The sequence below is a fragment of the Heteronotia binoei genome, chromosome 5, assembly GCF_032191835.1.
Source record: "Heteronotia binoei isolate CCM8104 ecotype False Entrance Well chromosome 5, APGP_CSIRO_Hbin_v1, whole genome shotgun sequence".
Lineage (NCBI taxonomy): Eukaryota > Metazoa > Chordata > Lepidosauria > Squamata > Gekkonidae > Heteronotia > Heteronotia binoei.
This window is the reverse complement of record NC_083227.1, coordinates 123,719,097-123,738,385: the sequence shown is the minus strand read 5'-3', so window position 1 is coordinate 123,738,385 and position 19,289 is coordinate 123,719,097. Positions and strand designations below refer to the sequence as shown.

At 43.4% G+C, this 19,289-nt stretch overlaps 1 protein-coding gene across 2 annotated transcripts in view; it reads left to right on the top strand.

Annotated features, from left to right (window-relative positions):
* G3BP1 (G3BP stress granule assembly factor 1) overlaps window positions 1–19,289 on the top strand; it is a 54,458-nt gene that overhangs the window by 14,929 nt on the left and 20,240 nt on the right. For both annotated transcript variants that reach the window (XM_060240285.1, XM_060240284.1), the window contains exon 2: window positions 18,956–19,069. In XM_060240285.1, coding sequence (XP_060096268.1) covers window positions 18,956–19,069 — 114 coding nt within the window. The remainder of the gene's footprint in view (window positions 1–18,955; window positions 19,070–19,289) is intronic.

Here is a 19,289-nt window from a genome sequence, read left to right as displayed (position 1 = left end):
ATATAGAGGATGGTGCAGGGTTGTTTTCTGTTGCCCCAGGAGGTTAGACCAGAACCATTGAGTTGGAATTATGAGTTTTTGGTTAAACATTGGGAAGAACTTCCTGACAGAGTAGTTCCTCAGTGGAACAGGCTTCCTCAGGTGGTGGTGGGCTGTCCTCCTTTGAAGGATTTTAAACAGAAGCTAGATGGCCATTAGATAACAATGCTATTCTGTGAATTTAGGCAGATCATGGGAAGGAGAGCAGGAAGGGTTGCATCAGTGCTTAGTTCTTGTGGCCCTTTCTTATACACCCAGGGAAATGCAGATGACCACTTTGTGGCCTGGCAGCAGTTTTTCTCCAGGCTAGTTTGGCCAGGGATCCTGGTTGTTGTTGGTTTGTTTTTTTTTGCCATCTTCTGGGCATGGAGCAGGGGAATGCGGGCATGGGGCATGGGGGAAGGATTTAAGCATTTTGTACATGGTGCAGGGGGTTGGACTAGATGACCATGGAATCCTTTTCAACTCTAGGATTCGATGAACTTAAAGAATTAGTATGAATTGAAAATAATTCGATGAACTTAAAGAATTAGTATGAATTGAAAATAATTTTTTTTTTAAAAAAAGGTTTTTTTGTTTGACCATAACCAGCTTATGGGTAGGGTTGGATTTGTTTGTTTTTTAATTCTTCTGGGTGATGTTTTTGTTTTTGTTGTTCCCATAGTTTTTATTAGGTCCCTATTTAGGTCCTTTTTATGACCTGAACGTATTCTAAAGTCCCTAAAATAGGTCTGAATGTGGAGTATGAGCCCTGCAAACTCTGTGGTACCCCACTGGGCACCTCCCTCCATTCAGATGAAATGCTATTGACAACTGATCTTTGAGTGTGGTTGTCATGATCTGTGCAGGGTGGGAGACAAAGTCTTGGGAGGCCTAGGCCTAGAGACCAGTGTGGGAATAGGAAGCAGATGCAGCCTACAATCCCCACAATGTCTGGTGCCTGCTGTAACCAATCAGTGTCCAGGGATTGTGTGAGGGGATTGATACATGAACTTTGTGGGCTGTGGAACTGTGTTCTTTTCTCTCACAGAGTCAGGCTGGGAGGACAGTCTAACTGAGAGAAGGATCCCTCTTCACTCAGAAGGCAGAGTGAGTCACAGGCAGTCGTCCTGAGGAAAAGGGCTGTGGGCCCTGACAACTAACAGGCAAGGGAAGTACAGGTAGTTGCGTTAGGGTTTATTTTCATTTCCCTTTATAAACTGTTATATCTGTTAAGCACCTTGCCTTGTTGTAATACCCATCCCTGTATTAATAAACCTTTATCTTTCTAATATTCTCTGCCTGGTCATCATGCCTATGTTTCTCGGCTAAAAGGGGCATTTTTGTTGGGCTTGGGAGGGTACTCTGGGCATTCCCAAGAGACCATCAATCCAGAGTGGTGGCAGTGTAAGGCAGCAACCCACTGGGTTCATGACTAGTTCTCCAACCAGTTCCACTAGCTATCCTAGAGTCCAGTACACAGTCCTCTGGTTTACCCATCAGAATATCATGGGGGAATACTGTCAAAAGCTTTACTTTTGAAACCTGTCAGCAGCATTCCCTCGATCAAAGAAGGAAATGAATTCTACTTTTGCTAGAATTCAGTTACTGTTTGCATTGGGAGTAGTTGTAAGGAAAATTCAGTGACCTGACATTAACTGGCCATGAGATCAAGAGGAAAGAGCTAAGATATTGGGAACCTATGTGCAAATTTCTCATCACTTGTCTTAACACAAAGGTTTTCTTATCCACTCAGTCTCACTTTTCTCACACCACCACATTTGACCTAGGTTACCACCCTTCTCTGTTACCAAGGATGCATTGGGTCAGCACAAATTCAATATTACTTCTGCTGCATATTGGTACCTCTCTCCTGTGCAAACCACTGTGGTAGGGCAAAGGTCAAGCCACCGTCAGAATGAAGCTGGAAGAGTTAGGATCCTATCACCATGTGTTGTTTTGTAGCTTGTTTATTACTGGTATGCATGCTAAAAAGTTGGGAGAAAAAATGTTCTTGGTCCTTGCTGACACTAATGGCAGTGGCTTAAAATGCTGGTTAATAGTGGGTATTATTTGTGCAATATGAAACAATTGCTTTCTATAAAGTGAAAGTTGAAGGAATTGTTGGTTATGAGGGGAACATTATACAAGAATGCCAGAGTGACACTACTTGACTTACTGTGTGGCACCCCACCCCTGCATGTTCATGTATTAGCTAAAAGCTAATGTTAACACATATTTGGATGTTTTTCTTTACGCTCTGAAAAGGCCACTGAAAAGGCTAGAAGTTCGGCATCAATATGGTGTTTTTTCTTCATAAACTTTCTGTTATTTATGTCTTTGTGATTTGGTTGCTGCATTAATTGCCACCTAGGGTCTGTGGAGGTAAGGCAGGATATAACTGTTCCAATAAATAAAATGTTGAGTAATAGCTATGTGGCTCAGGACGCTTGAGGGGCAACATCATTCTTTCCTGCTTCTTACATGAGCAGAGCTCTGCTAATAGAGGGAGTAATTTTACTTCCTACTGCAGCATCCATGCCTGAATGGAAAAGGCAGCTTGCAGGAACAAGCATGAGCCATAACCATCCTCCCATGGTTCTTTCACTGAATCCAACTCTACCCTTCTAATTTTTTTGTGTAATATTAAATATTGTATGCTTCTTACAGGGTTCTGGTATGAGTCTAATAAGATAAAATCAGAAGTATGACAGACAAAAGCAAGTCTGTATCTGGAATCATGAATTGCTACTAATTAAGTGTTTGGATTACCTTCTGGGACTGGTATAATAGGAACTGGAAAACTGGAATTCTAATAATAAAATAAATAAAATAAAAAACTTGCGATTCATACAAGGGGAATGCATTACTACTTTAGTCTATAATTGTCCTTATGAACAGTAGCTCCTCCTGATTTAGTTAAGTCAGCTGTTTGGTCTCTTGAGAACTCATTTCTGTGTTTATCCAGATAAGCAAGAAGATGAGGAGTAAGAAGTAGGGAAAGATGAGTGGATGGGACAGAAGTAGTTGTGCGTCAACATGGCAAGCAGCCTGGTGTAGTGTATGACAAAGCAGCCTGGTGTAGTGTATGACAAAGCAGCCTGGTGTAGTGTTGGGTCACAGCAGCTGCTATTCTGTCTGACAATTTAATTTTTGTCTGACAATACAATTTCATTTTTGTCTGACAATAGGCATCCTATATGCAATATTTGTTTGTATGCAGACAACATATGCCCAGAATGCCAGTTCTTGGAATTCTGCTACTCATACTTGAGTGTAAGGTGGGAGAATTGAATCTCCAAGTCTGTAACCCAGTCACTTAGCAACTAAGGAAATATGCTGAATCCAGGCTGCTTTGTGCATCTTATTCAGGGACCCACATAGTTAGAATGTAATCAGACACAAAGGGAACAAAGGAGAATTTGCAAACTGTATAGTATGTAGGAAAACCTTAGCTTGGATATTCCCCCACCCCACGCCCGCAAATTACCTTGTAAATCCAGTACTTGTGTGCTAAATTTCCAATAGGGACAGATTTAAGAAGCTTGTTTTAATCAGTGGGGTTACAGAACAGCAAATTAGAAGTAACACCTTTTGCTGTATAAGCCTCAGCCAGAGTGAGGAGGAAACTATTGATTTAAGAAAGAGTACACTTCTCTGGATATATAGTCTGCCCTGGTTTTGTGTTCCATCCTGTGCATACAGATACCAGATCAGAAGTCCCATTATCCATTCAGATACAGCAGAATTGTTGATCTGGAGAAAAATAGGCAGTATATCTAAGAATTAACCAATTTAGAAATGTTAGAAGTGGCACAAGTGTTGGGCCCAGGATGTATTATAATTGAATGGATTACAGAATCATTTTTTGTGTCAAAGGCAGGTGGTTTTTCATCCTTGAAATATTATAAAGTCTAGCAAATATGTTTATTGGCAGTGTGAAAAAGTGTTTGTCAAGCTGCTTTCAGTTTTGAGTGCCAGACTGGTGACTTCCAGTGAGTATAAGTGTTGAATTTAAGTTTATTGTTATTGCTCTGTTAAGCCCCTGGAACAAACAATAGTGATCAAAAAGATCACTTTTATCGGGTGTTTTTACACTTTGTGTGACTATCACCGCATTGGAAACTCACTTTTTACATTACCTAATGTTCTCACAACTGTTTTGCATTGTTGCTTCCCGAAGTATCTACATTTGTTTCGGTGAGATGAGTTCTGGTGCTGCTACTGCAACGTTTTTCTCAAAACTAGTTTTGATCCGGTCATTTCTCTACAGGTGTTTCAAACTTGTATTGTAGAAGTTTTCATGCATTTTAAAAGACTCCTCCAAAAGCCACAAGGTGCAGTAATTTGCATGAGAACTGACGGCACTTGAAATTTTTACATTTCATTGCTTGCCTCATCTTGTAATTTAAATTTGTATTGTTTTTGCAGTGTTGACATGATTGCCAAGCAATCCTATACATTTAACTAAGCACTGGTATTCCGTCTGCCCTCTGATCAGAGCCCCCCCCTCCCAAATTGAAATGCTTTCAGCAGGAAATATACAACTTTGGCTATGCAAAATGAGCAGAGCAAATCCACCAATGTAAAAGGAAAATAATTAAAGTGGAACGGTGGCAGGCAATTTGAAGGCTCTGAAACTCTGAATGAAACTGAATGTAAAAACACCCTTAGAATGCTCACAGAATTTACACTTTAAAAAGATGAGTGGGTGAAGAAGTCGGTATAGGTAAGATTATCAAATGTCTTGCTTAAAGTTGCATGTAGGACTCTGACTAATTGTTTGCAAGTGACTTGAAAACTATAATAGGTCTGGAAAGGAAAATCTTAGTGAAATTCTAGATCTTTCCCTAACTGACAAAGAGATGTATGCTACTAAATTGATTTGGTGGAAGCACTTAGTTTGAACTACGAGTTTCTGTAGCACAAATTAAGGGCATCAGGACATTAATTACAAAATTACTTTTAACAAATTGTGTACAATAGAGAAGTGAAATATCAAATGTTAAAAATACAGTAACTGTACTGCCTGTCATTATAGAACATTACATTCACTGAAATTGGTACAAATACATTTTTCAAACATAGGTCTCTCCATATATTGACAGACTGTTAGCTGAATTCATTCTGGCTTTTGAAGGCTGCTTTTCTGAAGAACATTCCTGATTTCCAAATTTGATGAAAATACTTGAGGCCTTTAATATTTTAATAAAATTTGGCAATATGACATACAAATGGGAACTGTGATAGTTGTGGGAGGATCCCTTCCCCCTCTTAACTTTAATCCACCCTCTTTGAGGGTTTTAAAAAATTTAGCTGTATATCCATCTGGCCCCTTGCCCATCCTGGCTGATTAAAGCTTGCCGGATGGAGCTTCAATATCCTGTATGGGATATCGTAAATAGGTCCCTCTCAGATGGGCTTTTTCCAACACCTCTTAAAGAGGCGATAGTCCATCCCCTCTTGAAAAAACCAACATTAGACCTGGCCAAATTGGCGCATTATCGGCCGGTCTCAAATTTACCCTTCTTGGGTAAAATTATCGATAGGGCAGTAGCGTTACAGTTGCAGAGCTTCCTGGAGAATGCTTCCGTCCTAGACCCACACCAGTCTGGCTTTCGCCCGGGCCATGGGACGGAGACGGTGCTGGTCGCCTTAGATGATCTCCAGCTACAACTGGATCGAGGTGGGTCAGCAGTGCTGTTGTTGTTGTTGGACCAGTTGGCAGCGTTCGACATGGTCGACCATCAGTTGCTGGTTCACCGCTTCGCCGATGCGGGGATTCAGAGGTTAGCCTTACAATGGCTTTCCTCCTTTCTCTGTGATTGGGGACAAAGGGTGGCGATCATCCCAGAGGCATCCGCTTCATTGTGGGGTGCCTCAGGGGGCGGTGCTTTCCCCGATGTTGTTTAATATCTACATGCGCCCCCTTGCCCAGATTGTCAGGAGATTCGGGCTGGGTTGCCATCAGTATGCAGATGACACTCAGCTTCATCTGCTGATGGGTGGCTCAGGCTGAGTCGTCTGAAGCTGAACCCAACGAAAACAGAAGTCCTTTGTCTGAGTCGTAGTGGCCTGGGAAGGGAAATCCCTTTACCAGCCTTTGATGGGGCACCACTGATATCGGCGCCTAAAGTCAAGAGCTTGGGGGTGCTACTGGAGCCCACATTGGCTATGGGGGCCCAGATAGCAGCCACTGCGAGATCCGCCTTTTTCCATCTTAAGCGGGCATGACAGCTGGCACCCTTTCTAGAGCACAGCGACTTAGCAACAGTGATTCATGCTATGGTCACCTCAAGACTAGACTACTGTAATGCCCTCTACATAGGGCTGCCCATGTCTCGAATCCGGAAGCTGCAGCTGGTGCAGAATGCTACAGCCAGGCTGTTACTGGGTCTCTCTATTCGGGATCATGTGCAGCCGAGGCTGCGGAGACTGCACTGGCTGCCAATAGCATTCTGGATTCGCTACAAGGTGCTGGTTATTACCTTTAAAACCCTGTATGGCTGAGGTCCTGTCTACATTACGGACCGGCTCTCCCCACATATTCCCCAGAGGGTACTGAGATCTGGATCACAAAATCTGTTAGAAATCCCCGGGCTGAGGGAGGTGAGATTGAAGGCTACCAGAGAACGAGCCTTCTCTATTGCTGCCTCCCACTGGTGGAACCAACTCCCTGATGATGTTAGAGCCTTGCAGGACCTTGCCCAATTCCGCAAGGCTTGTAAAACAACACTTTTTTGAATGGCCTTCAACTAAAGTACAGAGCTGCTTAACATCATGGTATGGAACTTAGCACCAAAACTGTTTTTAAAATCTGTTCAATATTTAAAGTGTAATTGTTAATTTTAATTGATCTTACTGTAATTGTTTTATTGCTTTATGGTTTTATTGTTTTATTGTGGATATTTATTATTTATTATTTATTACATTTGACTTATATCCCGCCCTCTCCGCAAGCGGACTCAGGGCGGCTCACAGTATCAGCTACACAGTTAAACCAATAAAATATATAAAACCATAATTTACATTTTCCAGTTTAAAAACATATTACAATTTTAAAAACATATTACAATTTACATATTATAATGATGTTATTAGCCACCCTGAGCATGCTTTTACAAAAAAATTCAGAATTATCTCCGTTCAGTCAATCCTGCCATTAATCCTGCAAAACACCTGGATGGCATCTCTGGACCTTCAGGATGCCTACTTCTACATATTGATAAGGTCTCAACACTGGAAATACCTGGGATTCAGCATGGGTCACCTTCCAGTATCAGGCCCTCCCATTCGGACTGTCCGTGGCCCCTCGCATTTTCACAAAGTGTATGGCAGTGGTGGCTGCAGCTCTTTGTCTTCGAGATAGCACCATCTTCCTGTACCTAGACGACTGACTCCAGACTGCTCAGTCACCTCAACAGCTCGAATGGAACATTCAAGTCACTCTGTCGCTTCTAGCATCCTTAGGTCTGTGTGTGAACCTTGCCAAGTCACAACTCACCCCTACCCAGAACTTACAGTTCATAAGTGTCCGCTTCTGCACGCACCTTCATATGGTTTTTCTTCCTCTTCCACGCAGTCTACATAGCGACTGCCACTGCTGTTCTTCAATCTCCAACTCAACTTGCTGTTGTGTTTCAATGTCTTTTGGGATACATGGCAGCAACTACATCCGTCATCAAATTTCCCACGCTTTGGATGAGACCTCTGCAACTTTGGTTTGTCGGCGCCTTCCATCCTCACAGGCAGCCCCAAACCACGATTCTCACTGCATCCAAGGAGGTCCTTCTCTCTCTTCACTGGTGGACCCTTCAGCCCAACTTGCTTCAGGGGATGTCCTTCACCCTGGTTTCCCCTACTGCAAATGTCACCATGGATGCTTCGAAGTGGGGTTGGGGAGCCCACTTGGAAGACAAGACTGTCAGGGGTCTGTGGTCTTCTGCAGAGAGAATTCCACTGCTTGGAGCTGATAGCGGTCCACAGGTCCCTTCAATCCTTCCTTCTCTAATGGGTTGTCACGTTCAAATCATATCAGACAGCATGGCAACCGTCTTTTATATAAACAGGCAGGGGGGAATGAGATTTCTTCGACTTTGCCATCTCTCCATTGCCCTATGGAAATGGTGCATCAAGCACAACATTTACATCACAATCCATCTACCTGGAGTAGAGAACACTCTAGCAGACTCTCTCAGCCGGTTTCGACTGGACGACCACGAATGGTCACTCAATCCTGCACATCTTCACTGCATCTTCCATTGCTTCGGGAGCCCCAGTGTAGGTGTCTTTGCCACACGACTCAACACCAAATGTCGTTGCTTCTATGCGAGGGGGAGCAGCGATGCATTTCTCCATGCTTGGACGAGAGGTCTTCATTACCTGTTCCCTCCATTTCCACTCATCGCACGCTTGATCCTCAAGATCGTCCGAGATCAGACAGACTGCATTCTCATCACTCCGTGGTGGCCGGGACAACTGTGGTTCACGAGGCTTCTTCAGCTATCCCGCCACTCCTATCACCGCCTCCCTATGGTACTCGATCTCCTCACTCAACATCAAGGTCAAGTCTGGCACCACAATCCTCAGATTCTACGCTTCACAGCATGGAGAATTCGGCCATAACACTGCCCCCGGAAGTGCAACATGTTATCCTCAGCGCTAGGAAACCTTCCACTAGACGTTCCTACCTTCTCAAATGGAAGCGCTTCTCCACTTAGTACAATCTCATGACATTAATCCGGACAGCGCTCCTATCTCCTCTATTTTACAGTACCTTTTGTCCCTGCATGCTTCAGGACTTGGTTACTCATCATTAAAGGTTCATTTGTCCGCCATCTCATCGTTCCATGTTCCTGTTGATGGTCAGACAGTTTTTTCCCACCGTTTATCTAAAGTTTTCCTCAAGGGACTTCTGCTTCTTCATCCCCCAGTTAAACCCATTGTTCCAGCTTGGAGTTTATCTTTAGTTCTAGCCCAGCTTGTTAAAGCTTCCTTTGAGTCCTTAGCATCTATTAACTCACATTTACTTTCTTGGAAGACTGCCCTATTGGTTGTCCTTACTTCAGGTTAAACGAGCAAGTGATCTGTGCACCTTCCGCTCTGATCCACCTTATACCCTCTTCCATAGTTCCAAGGTGGTTCTTCGGATGGACTCTGCCTTTCTCCCGAAGGTTGTCTCCCCTTTCCACTTTTCAAGTGCTACTTCCTTACCAACCTTCTTCCCAGAACCCAAGGACTCAGGTCAAAGGATACTTCATACTCTCGACGTGAAGAGAGCCTTATCCTTCTATCTTGCACATACACAACCTTTCCGAAAGGGCACTAATTTATTTGCAGCCTGTGGCAAGCCTCATAAAGGCTCCAAGATATCCACCCAAAGACTTTCCAAACGGGTGTCTAGTGCAATTCGGTTGTGTTATGAGACTGCTAAACAGCCATTACCTGTCGGACTCAGAGCTCATTTTACTAGAGCCATCTTGACTTCTTCGGCATTTCTTCAAGGAGTATCCTTGGAGGACATTTGTGCCGCTGCGACCTGGTCCTCTCCGTCCACGTTTGTCACTCATTATGCCCTGGACGTTCGTGCTAGACGTGATGCCTCCTTCGGCCAGGCAGTCCTCTGCTCAGTCTTTCACTAATACTTCTCCAGGTGAGTGCAACGTAGTACAAGGTGAGTGCCCCTGTGTGAACCAACTATTATGTTTGCTTACCAATTGCCAGCACCCACCTCCTGTTTTTAACTTATTAATCACCCATGTGTGGGACTGCACAGAGACCACGATGAAGGTAAACAGGTTGCTTACCTGTAACTGATGATCTTCAAGTGGTCATCTGTGCAGTCACACACGCCCACCCAGCCTTCACCTCTGCTGGCTCTTTGCTTTTCCTGCACGGATGTCAGTAGCAGCTGGAAGAAACTGAGTGGAAGGGGCGCCTTCTGCTCGCTCCAGGCATGCGCAGTCCGGTGCCTGCTCCCCAGAGCGAGCCGGAAAGCACACCAAAGATAATGTTCGAGCAAGTTTTTGGAGTTTCCAAGGTTAGGATCTGTTGCTGAAGGCAAGACCCATGTGTGGGACTGCACAGATGACCACTCGAAGATCATCAGTTACATGCAAGCAACTTGTTTTTGTCCCTAGCCCAAAGAATGTCCTTGACTAGGGCAAGGGCTTTTTCTGTCTTGCCTCTGCCTGGTGGAACAAGCTCCCACTGGAGATCTGGCCCCTGTGGAATCTGTTGCAATTCTAGTCTGGTCTGTCAGGCCTTTAGTTGAGGCAGTGGGCATCACCAACCATCAGTATGCCCTCCCTGCCATATACTGGCCCAATCAGGACTGTTTTGTTATCATATATATCTATTTATGTTCAGTCAGGGACCAGGTTTTTGAAATGGACGTTGTGAGGAACCCGTTCAGAGGCTTTACTTGGGAGGCAACCACTTTAAATTTCTCCCTGGTCACCTTCCCTCCGTCCCTCAGTAACACTCCCAGAAATCCTGTCAGAACTCTTAATAATTGGCACCAGACGGTTTTAAAATTAAAAACCACGAAATATTTATTGGGTAACAAAAGGCAAGGGAGAGGGATGAAATAATATTGATTATGACTGTTCAATATGCAGGAGGCAAATCAGTTGGCAGCGGGTTGGCAGAATAAAACAATTACAGAGTAGATACTAATCAGGCTGAGGTAAAATATAACACTACTATGGCAGAATATCTTTAAAATAAACAATAAACCAGGCAGGTTTCAGAGTCCCACTAGACTCTACTTCACACAGGCTGTCTGTGCCTTCTATGCACTCAGAATGCTGTTTCTTCAGATGTTTTACCCTCACTTAGACAGTGCCAAATCATATAAATAACAAACTTCAATCACTTCCACACACACATAGAGAACTGACTGGTGTCAGTATTCTCCCTCACAGACCCTTTCACACTAGCTATCTTCCAGGACTCGCACCCCTCAATTCTGATGCGTCTCAGTCCCACAGCTAGTCCTCTGGTCTGAGCCTTGGGCAGCCCTGCTGACCACCAGAATCCAGTTCTCCCCTCAGTGTGTATTTGTGTGATCTAGTTTGTACCCGGAGATTGCCTGGTGCACTGGCAAAATCTCCCTCAGAGTTTCAAACCATCTGAAAACTCCCTTTTCCAGACAGAGTCCACTCAGCTCTGTCTCCCACAAGGAGCCCAGCCACTCTGGCCGCTCTCAGCCCCTCGTCCAGTTGATTTAACAACTGCCCGGCCTAAGCCCACTGTCTTCATTTAAGACTGGGGAGGGACAGTGGCTCAGTGGTAGAGCATCTGCTTGGGAAGCAGAAGGTCCCAGGTTCAATCCCTGGCATATCCAAAAAAGGGTCCAGGCAAATAGGCGTGAAAAAGCCTCAGCTTGAGACCCTGGAGAGCCGTTGCCAGTCTGAGAAAACAATACTGACTTTGATGGACCAAAGGTCCGATTCAGTATAAGGCAGCTTCATATGTTCATATATGTTCATATGACTGTATCCTGAAGACTCAAAGGCTCCCTGGCTCAGACTAAAAATCCTGAGGTGATTTTCTGCTGAGCAAACCTCCCAAAGGATACTTTTCCATTGCTTGGGCAATGTTCCAGCCAATCACTGCAAGCCTGTTTCTCAGCTACTCAGGCTAAGGGGCTGAGTCCATCACAGAGGCCATCTGAAACTGTTATTGAATTTTAATTGTGAATTGGCTTGTTTGATTTTATGCGTTTTGTTTTATATGTATAATTGACATATCGGGCAAAGAATTCAATTTCTTACACTTCAGCTTCCATTGAAAAACAAATTTCTAACATGTAAGGTTATGGGATTTGGCTTGTGAATGTTTTTGCAGTATAATGTTAAATTTCAAGTAACAGAAGACTAAGTCTTCTGCTGACAGTGTTTAGCTGTCTTCAGTAAGTTTTCCCCACACACCCCATTCTGACCTGTAAAGCAAAATAAAACTTTTATAGCTGAAAATTTGAGCGTTCTGGTTACTAAAACTTTTAGAATTTAGCACAGTATACATAACCTTCAGTATAAGAGATCGTAGGAAGAGGTTCTCATGTAACCATTAAATTTGCTTCTGTGGTTGGTGAGACATTCTGCACCAGCTGCAGCTTTTGAACAGTCTTCAAGTTCCAAATAGAGTTGTAATAGTCCAGTGTCTATTAAGGCATGGATCACTGTGGCTAGATTTGACTAACCCAGAAACATACACAATTGATACACCAGCTGAAGCTGGGCAGAAACACTCTGAACCACTGCAGCCTCCTGGTTGTCTTAAGATGACTGCTGTGTTAAGTTGCACTCAGGCTGCACACCTGGTTTTTCAAGGGGAGTATAATCCCATCCAAGACAGGAAGAAATTGAAACCCTGTCTGCCTTTCTGTTAACCCAAAGTACATGTGTGTTGTCTGGATTATGTTTCAGTTTGTTCACCCTTATCCAGATCATTACTGACTCCAAGCACTGGTAGAGAACATCAACAGCATCCTTGGAATTAGGTGGGAAAGAAAGGTAGAGCTAGGTATCATCTGCATATTGGTAACATCTCAGTTACATAATGCTATTTAGTATGGGAATATCCAATAGCCACAACAAAATAATCTCTACCCCAGCTTTTCTGCATTGTGAACACAAAGGTAAACCTCTGCTTTTCTAAAATGTTTTGTGTTTGCAATTTGCATATAGCATTAATAGTGATTTTATTCTGCTTGCAACTCCCCATGTTGGTAGCAGCTTGGTATAGTAGATTTAGTTGATTCTAATATGCAAACTGAGAGCTGAATAGATGAAATATCTTTTGGTTGGTTATTAAACAGAAGGTTAATGTTCATTATTTTTCAAGAGCATATTAATGTATGATTTCTGACAAAGACAAAATCACATTTCGTGTATTCTTCAAGAATATTGTTTGGGATATAATAGGCTGGATGAAGCATTCTGCCAGAACAGGAGGAAACAGCAAATGCAGTTCCTTTCTTTCCTCCTGGAAGCTCCTTCCTCCCAGGGGAAAGTTTATTCCCAACCTTATGGGGGCCCTCACATGAACTAACAGCTACAGAAGCTAAGGGGAGGGCTACAGTGTGGCGAAAGAAGCAGGGAAAAGATTTACTTTCCTTGGGTGAATGGATTGTTGGGGTTTACTGTTTGTTAGAAAAAATGAATGAGTGTAGGTGAAGAGGAAAATATGTTGAAGTTTTGCCTCTAAAATGTGAGCTGAAATTCTACAGTAGAGACATTACCTTTAGGTTCTGGATTAGATCCAAAGACTCATTCAGGGTCACCAACACATTCTGTTGCTGATTCTCTCTGGGTGCTGCTTCAGTGTTTTGCCATTATTTCCTGGTTGTTTGTCAATCTAGAATAGTTGGAAGGGAAGTCCCACTGTATTGTACTTATTTGAATGCATTCTTCGAAGGTGGAATTCTTTCTAGTACCTCTGTTATTTACACATGTATACATCTCAGTGAAATAAAACCTACCTAGCAAATATCTAATGAACACTTCAAGTATTTAAATCTTCCAAAGTACATAAGCACAAATGTTCCTTTTTAAAAAAGTCTCTAGCCATGAAACTTAATGGCTCTATGGAATAATGTTGCCAGCCATGACATGAATATAACTGGGGGAGGAGGGGAGAGCAGAACAAATGATGGCTTGTATCCCTTACGAGGCTTCTATAGATGGAAGGGATTTCTTCTGATGGAGCATGACTTTTTAAGCTTACCCCTTCCTACTGCAGTCCCAAATGCTGCTCATGGAGGAGTCCCTAGGTATAATTGAGGGGAGGTGGAGGTGGATGTCCCTTCCTTTCAGTATCTGCAAATCCTGCATACCTGGAATACTTGGCAATCTTCTAGAGAATCAAATAATAGGAAATGTAGGAGAGCCCTACTGCTTGACACTAACCTTTCACATGCATAAGAGTAACAACAACAACAAAAACTTCAGTACATACAAAGAACCACCTGGTATAAAATATCAGCCTGATCCATCTGTGTTGGTTCTATATGTTTTACTGATGCTGAGCATAGAACAAATAAAAGTTTTGTCCTTTTATTCCATGTCTTCAGTATTAACAAAGAGCTCTGTGCTAGTCCCCCCCTTTGCTCATAATGCTAGTTAATCCTGGTATAGTCCATAGTCTATCTTGGTGGCCCGTTTGAAGGCAGAAAGGCAGGGTACACCTTTTGTAAGTGTTTTAATTTGTCTTCTGCTGCTACTATTCTGGCCGGAATCGTATCCATTTTGAAAGTATAAAAATGAGATTCTACAATAGGAAACTTCTCACATGATGCAAGTGGATTTGAGCAGAGTGGATAAAAACCAGCACTTAAAAAAAACACATCAAAATCAGATTTTAAAAAATTAAATTGGATTTTTAAAAATAAAATGCTTTCTAAACTATCTAAAGGTAGTTTTCTGTTTAAGATACATTATAGTCAAAAGGTTATTCCTCATGAAATAAAGATTTAGTTTTTAATTATGTATTGTAGGGCTGTATATTCATGCAATGTTTAAATTTTTTGATAAATGAATTCCATTAATCCATTCACATCATGCTTTCCCAGAGGTTTCTGTAAGATTATTTTGGGCAGTTTTTCTATATAGAAGATATTATCACAGATACTTAGTTTTGCAATTTTTTTTAAAAAAATGTGTCTGAAGAGACAACATGCCTCTTCACAACAAAAAGATAACAAACATACAGAGTTAAGAAACCTCAGTCCTATTGGTCCTCCACACATCTGTGCATGCAGAATCAACCCCTTAATTCATAAGTGCTATGTTTCAAGAAGTTCAGTGAATATAAGATTGGGTGGTAAAGGTCTGGATATGGATGAGATGTTAAGAGCTAAGTGTGAGGAGGGAAGGGTGAGCAGCTCAAATGAAAGTGAAACTTTTTGAGCAGAATACTCCAGAACTCTTGATCTTTATGAATGTATTCTCATGGAAATGTAAGCAAATACAAAAATACATATATAATGTTACTGCTTTGTTTAAGTAAAACAATTTAAATGGTTATTAATTATGCAGGCAAGTATTTCAAAGCCCAAACCCACTATTGCATATGTTAAACACAGGTGGATAGTTCAACAGGGAAAGTCCAGATCTGTCGACAGCAACAGTATCAGTAAACCAACTGTCCTGAATAGGGTGGAGAATCTGTAAAGAAGATAGTATGATTCAGAATCACTCCTAGCAAACTCCTCCAGTGCAGATAAGTGTGGAGAAAAGTGTCCAAGCCCAACATTGTTTTGGGGCGTAGTTCCCTTTATCAAAAGTGAATAAATGCATGAATTTCAAAACAGAACAGCAGGCCTTCAAATATTCAACTTCACTTTTGCAGGGATTTCCAGTAGGTTTCCTGCTAAGCTTTGGAGCAAACAGAAAGCTGTGGGAATATTAGAAATATCAAAGAGACCCCAACAACTTATTGTTGCCAAATTAAATAATCCTTTCCTTTCTAAAGTTCTTCAAATGTAACAGTGGACATGGGGTGGGAAGGGGCTACTGCATTAGTATTACTGGTCTCTCTTATGCTGCTTTGTTATGAGGGCCAGATCTGACATAAATGAGACCTTGTTGTACCAGGCCACATGTGCCATAAAATGTGATGCTAGGTAGCAGAAATATAAACTTTATAAATAGCTTGAGAGGGCCATGGCGATGCAGCTACAGACTTTCCTGGCGAATGCTTCCGTCCTTGACCCATTTCAGTCCAGCTTTCGCCCGGGACATGGGACGGAGACGGTGCTGGTCGCCCTAGTAGATGACCTTCAACAGCATCTGGATCGGGGCGGCTCGGTGCTGATGCTGTTAGACCTGTCGGCTGCGTTCGACACGGTCGACCATCGGCTACTGAAGGGCCGCCTCGCCGACGCGGGGATTCAGGGGTTGGCCTTACAGTGGCTTTCCTCTTTCCTAGAAGGTCGGGGACAAAGGGTCGCAGTTGGGGGGGGGCGCTATCCCGGAGGTGCACACTCAATTGTGGTGTGCCCCAAGGGGCGGTTCTCTCCCCGATGTTATTTAACATCTATGTGCGGCCTCTTGCCCAGATTGCCCGAAGGTACGGGCTAGGGTGTCACCAGTACGCTGATGACACCCAGCTCTATCTGCTGATGGACGGCCAGCCGACCTGCGCCCCGGAAAACCTAGATCGGGCATTACGTGCCGTGGCTGAGTGGCTCAGACTGAGCGGGCTGAAGCTTAACCCTGCGAAGACAGAGGTCCTTTGCCTGGGTCGCCGCGGCCCGGGAGGGGGAATCCCCCTACCAGCCTTTGACGGTGCGCCGCTGATAGCGGCGGACAGAGTCAGGAGCTTGGGGGTGCTGTTGGAGCCTTCCCTAAGGATGGAGGCTCAGATAGCAGCCGCTGCCAAGTCCGCATTTTTTCACCTTAGGCGGGCAAGGCAGTTGGCCCCCTTCCTGGAGCGCGGCGACCTAGCAACAGTGATCCATGCTACGGTCACCTCGAGGTTGGACTACTGTAATGCCCTCTACATGGGGCTGCCCCTGTCCCGAACTCGGAAATTACAGCTGGTGCAGAATGCCGCGGCCCGGCTGTTACTGGGTCTCCCAAAGTGGGGACACATTCAACCGGGCCTTTGGACCCTGCACTGGCTTCCAGTGATGTACCGAGTCCGGTACAAGGTGCTGGTTATCACCTTTAAAGCCCTATATGGCTTGGGACCTGTCTACCTGAAGGACCGTCTTTCCCCGCATGTTCCCCAGAGAGTACTGAGGTCGGGAACACAAAATCTCCTTACTGTCCCTGGCTCGAAAGAAGCCCGCTTGAAATCCACCAGAGAAAGGGCTTTCTCTGTTATGGCCCCTACATGGTGGAATCAGCTGCCGGAAGAGGTGAGGGCCCTGCGGGACTTTGTCCAGTTCCGCAGGGCCTGTAAGACGATCCTCTTCTGGCTAGCCTATACCTAGCTTGAGAACTTAACGTACTTGCCAGATCTCTTTTATATACATATGGATTATTTATTAATTTTAAGGTTTTATCTGTTTTAAATGTTTAACCCTTTACATGCCTAAACATTGTTTAATTTTTATGTTGGATTCATTATTGGAAGCCGCCCTGAGCCATTCGTGGGAAGGGCGCGACATAAATTCTAAATAAATAAAGGACAGACACAAACTCAAAGATTTTTTTTTTTAAAAAAACTTAGAACATGATTAAAACATTAGCACTCATTGGTCTTCAATGTGTTTTCTTTGTATCTTTCCCATGGGATCCAGGGAAGTGGGCAAAGGAAGCTCTGGCTCTTTCCTCCAGTGGATCCGGAGGGGGAGGAGCCTCAGCCAATAGAAGGAAGAGGGGCTTGGCTCAGTAGATCTGTGCAATTGAGAGAGCCTGACAAGGCAAGCTCTTCCTCCTCCGCTTCTGCCCCAAGGGAGGAGCCTCAGCCAGTGGATAAAATAGCTTTGCTCAATAGCTCCTGTACAGTTGAGCCAGCCTAGCAAAGCAAGCTGTGATGCAGAAAAAAGCAAGAGTGGGAAAAGGAAGCCAATGACAGCTAGTTGCTTGGGGGCCTTATTTGGCCCTTAGGCCACATTTGACACCCCTGATCTAACCCGTATCTTGACACTCACAATGTGCAGAGGGATCTGGCTAAGTTATAGTCTCCAAGATTATTGCTTGCTCTGTAGATTGAAAGTCATCTTCACTTTTCTTGATGTCTTAAGTTCAATGTAATCTAAAACAGGTAAGGTAAATGGGACTTAATGTCTCCATAAATAACCTCTTCTTTGGTTTGCCAACGATTTTTGACTGTTTTGCTTGATAGTTTGGATACCTTTTTTTAAATTCAAGTCCAGTAGCATCTTAAGGATGAACAAGATTTCCAAGGTATAAACTTGAGAGTCAAAGCTCCCTTGATCAGATACTGGAGAGCCAGTTTGGTGTAGTGGTTAAGTGTGTGGACTCTTATCTGGGAGAACCGGATTTGATTCCCCACTGTACCTGCTGGCATGGCCTTAGGTCAGCCATAGCTCTGGCAGAGGTTGTCCTTGAAAGGGCAACTGCTGTGAGAGCCCTCTCCAGCCCCACCCACCTCACAGGGTGTCTGTTGTGGGGGAGGAAGGTAAAGGAGATTGTGAGCTGCTCTGAGACTCTTCGGAGTGGAGGGTGGGATATAAATCCAATATCATCTTATTATTTTTTGAGAGCTTTGAGAAGCCTCTTTTTCACCTTCTCTGTTCCTTGATAGATTTACAGTAATGGACAGTCCAGCTGTATGCCAGCGACTTGCTGATGCTGGGTATAGGTTTGGAATATCAACTGTCCTTAGCCAGCAGGGAAATGACAGAAAAAACCTTACTGCTTTGAAAAAGTGAAGGCATAGGAAGTAGCACCAAAATCCATTATGGTACTGCTAACATCCGCAGATTGCAGAACATGCAAGGCACAAATATACCTCAGCTGTATGAGGAACCATGCTGTACTCAATAGAAGCCCTCTGACAACCATGCTCCAAGGATCCCTTCAGACTGGAGGCTAAGTTCTCTTTTGACGTTTGGACATACAGGAAATGAAGGGTGGTTATGTGAGCTTTAAAGCGCTCCCTTTTTGTAGACTGTTTCCTTTCTCCATAGTTTCACTTTCCTGATTTCCTACTTCAATGTTGTATGTGTGCATGGAATAAAAACAGAAAGAAAATCACATGGGTCATGCCCTGTCATTGGAGACAGCTTTCTTGGCTGCAGTTCAGGTGGTGCTATAGGTAAGTTGTAGTTGACTGCAGAGTTAGCTTCAAGAGCTTAGATCCAGACTAAATTCTGTTACATTAGGCATTAGTTATTATTCTAAAGCTCTTCATCAGGGTCTCACGATTATAGTGTTAATAAGTTCAGAAAACTGATAGGATGTGGAGAAACTGGTACAGTTATCGACATTATTCTAATTATTTGTTGCATTGGTTTTAGTTTTCAGTTGACCAAAGAAATGGTGATGGAGAAGCCAAGTCCCCTGCTGGTTGGGCGGGAGTTCGTGCGGCAATATTATACTCTGCTGAATCAGGCACCAGATTACTTGCACAGGTAAAAAAAAATTAAAAACTAGTTTGGGCATAGTTATTTCTGGTATATAAGTTGAAAAACAGCAGGTTAAGGAATATGAAATAGTTAAATATGTCTTGCATTTTTGTTGTGGCACCCCTGCCTTTCTGTACATTGTTCCATTCTTTTTAGTAGCCTGGCTGTTAATATATATTAAAATAGAGAGGGTTCTTTTAAAAAAACCTGAATCGAACTTTTAAAG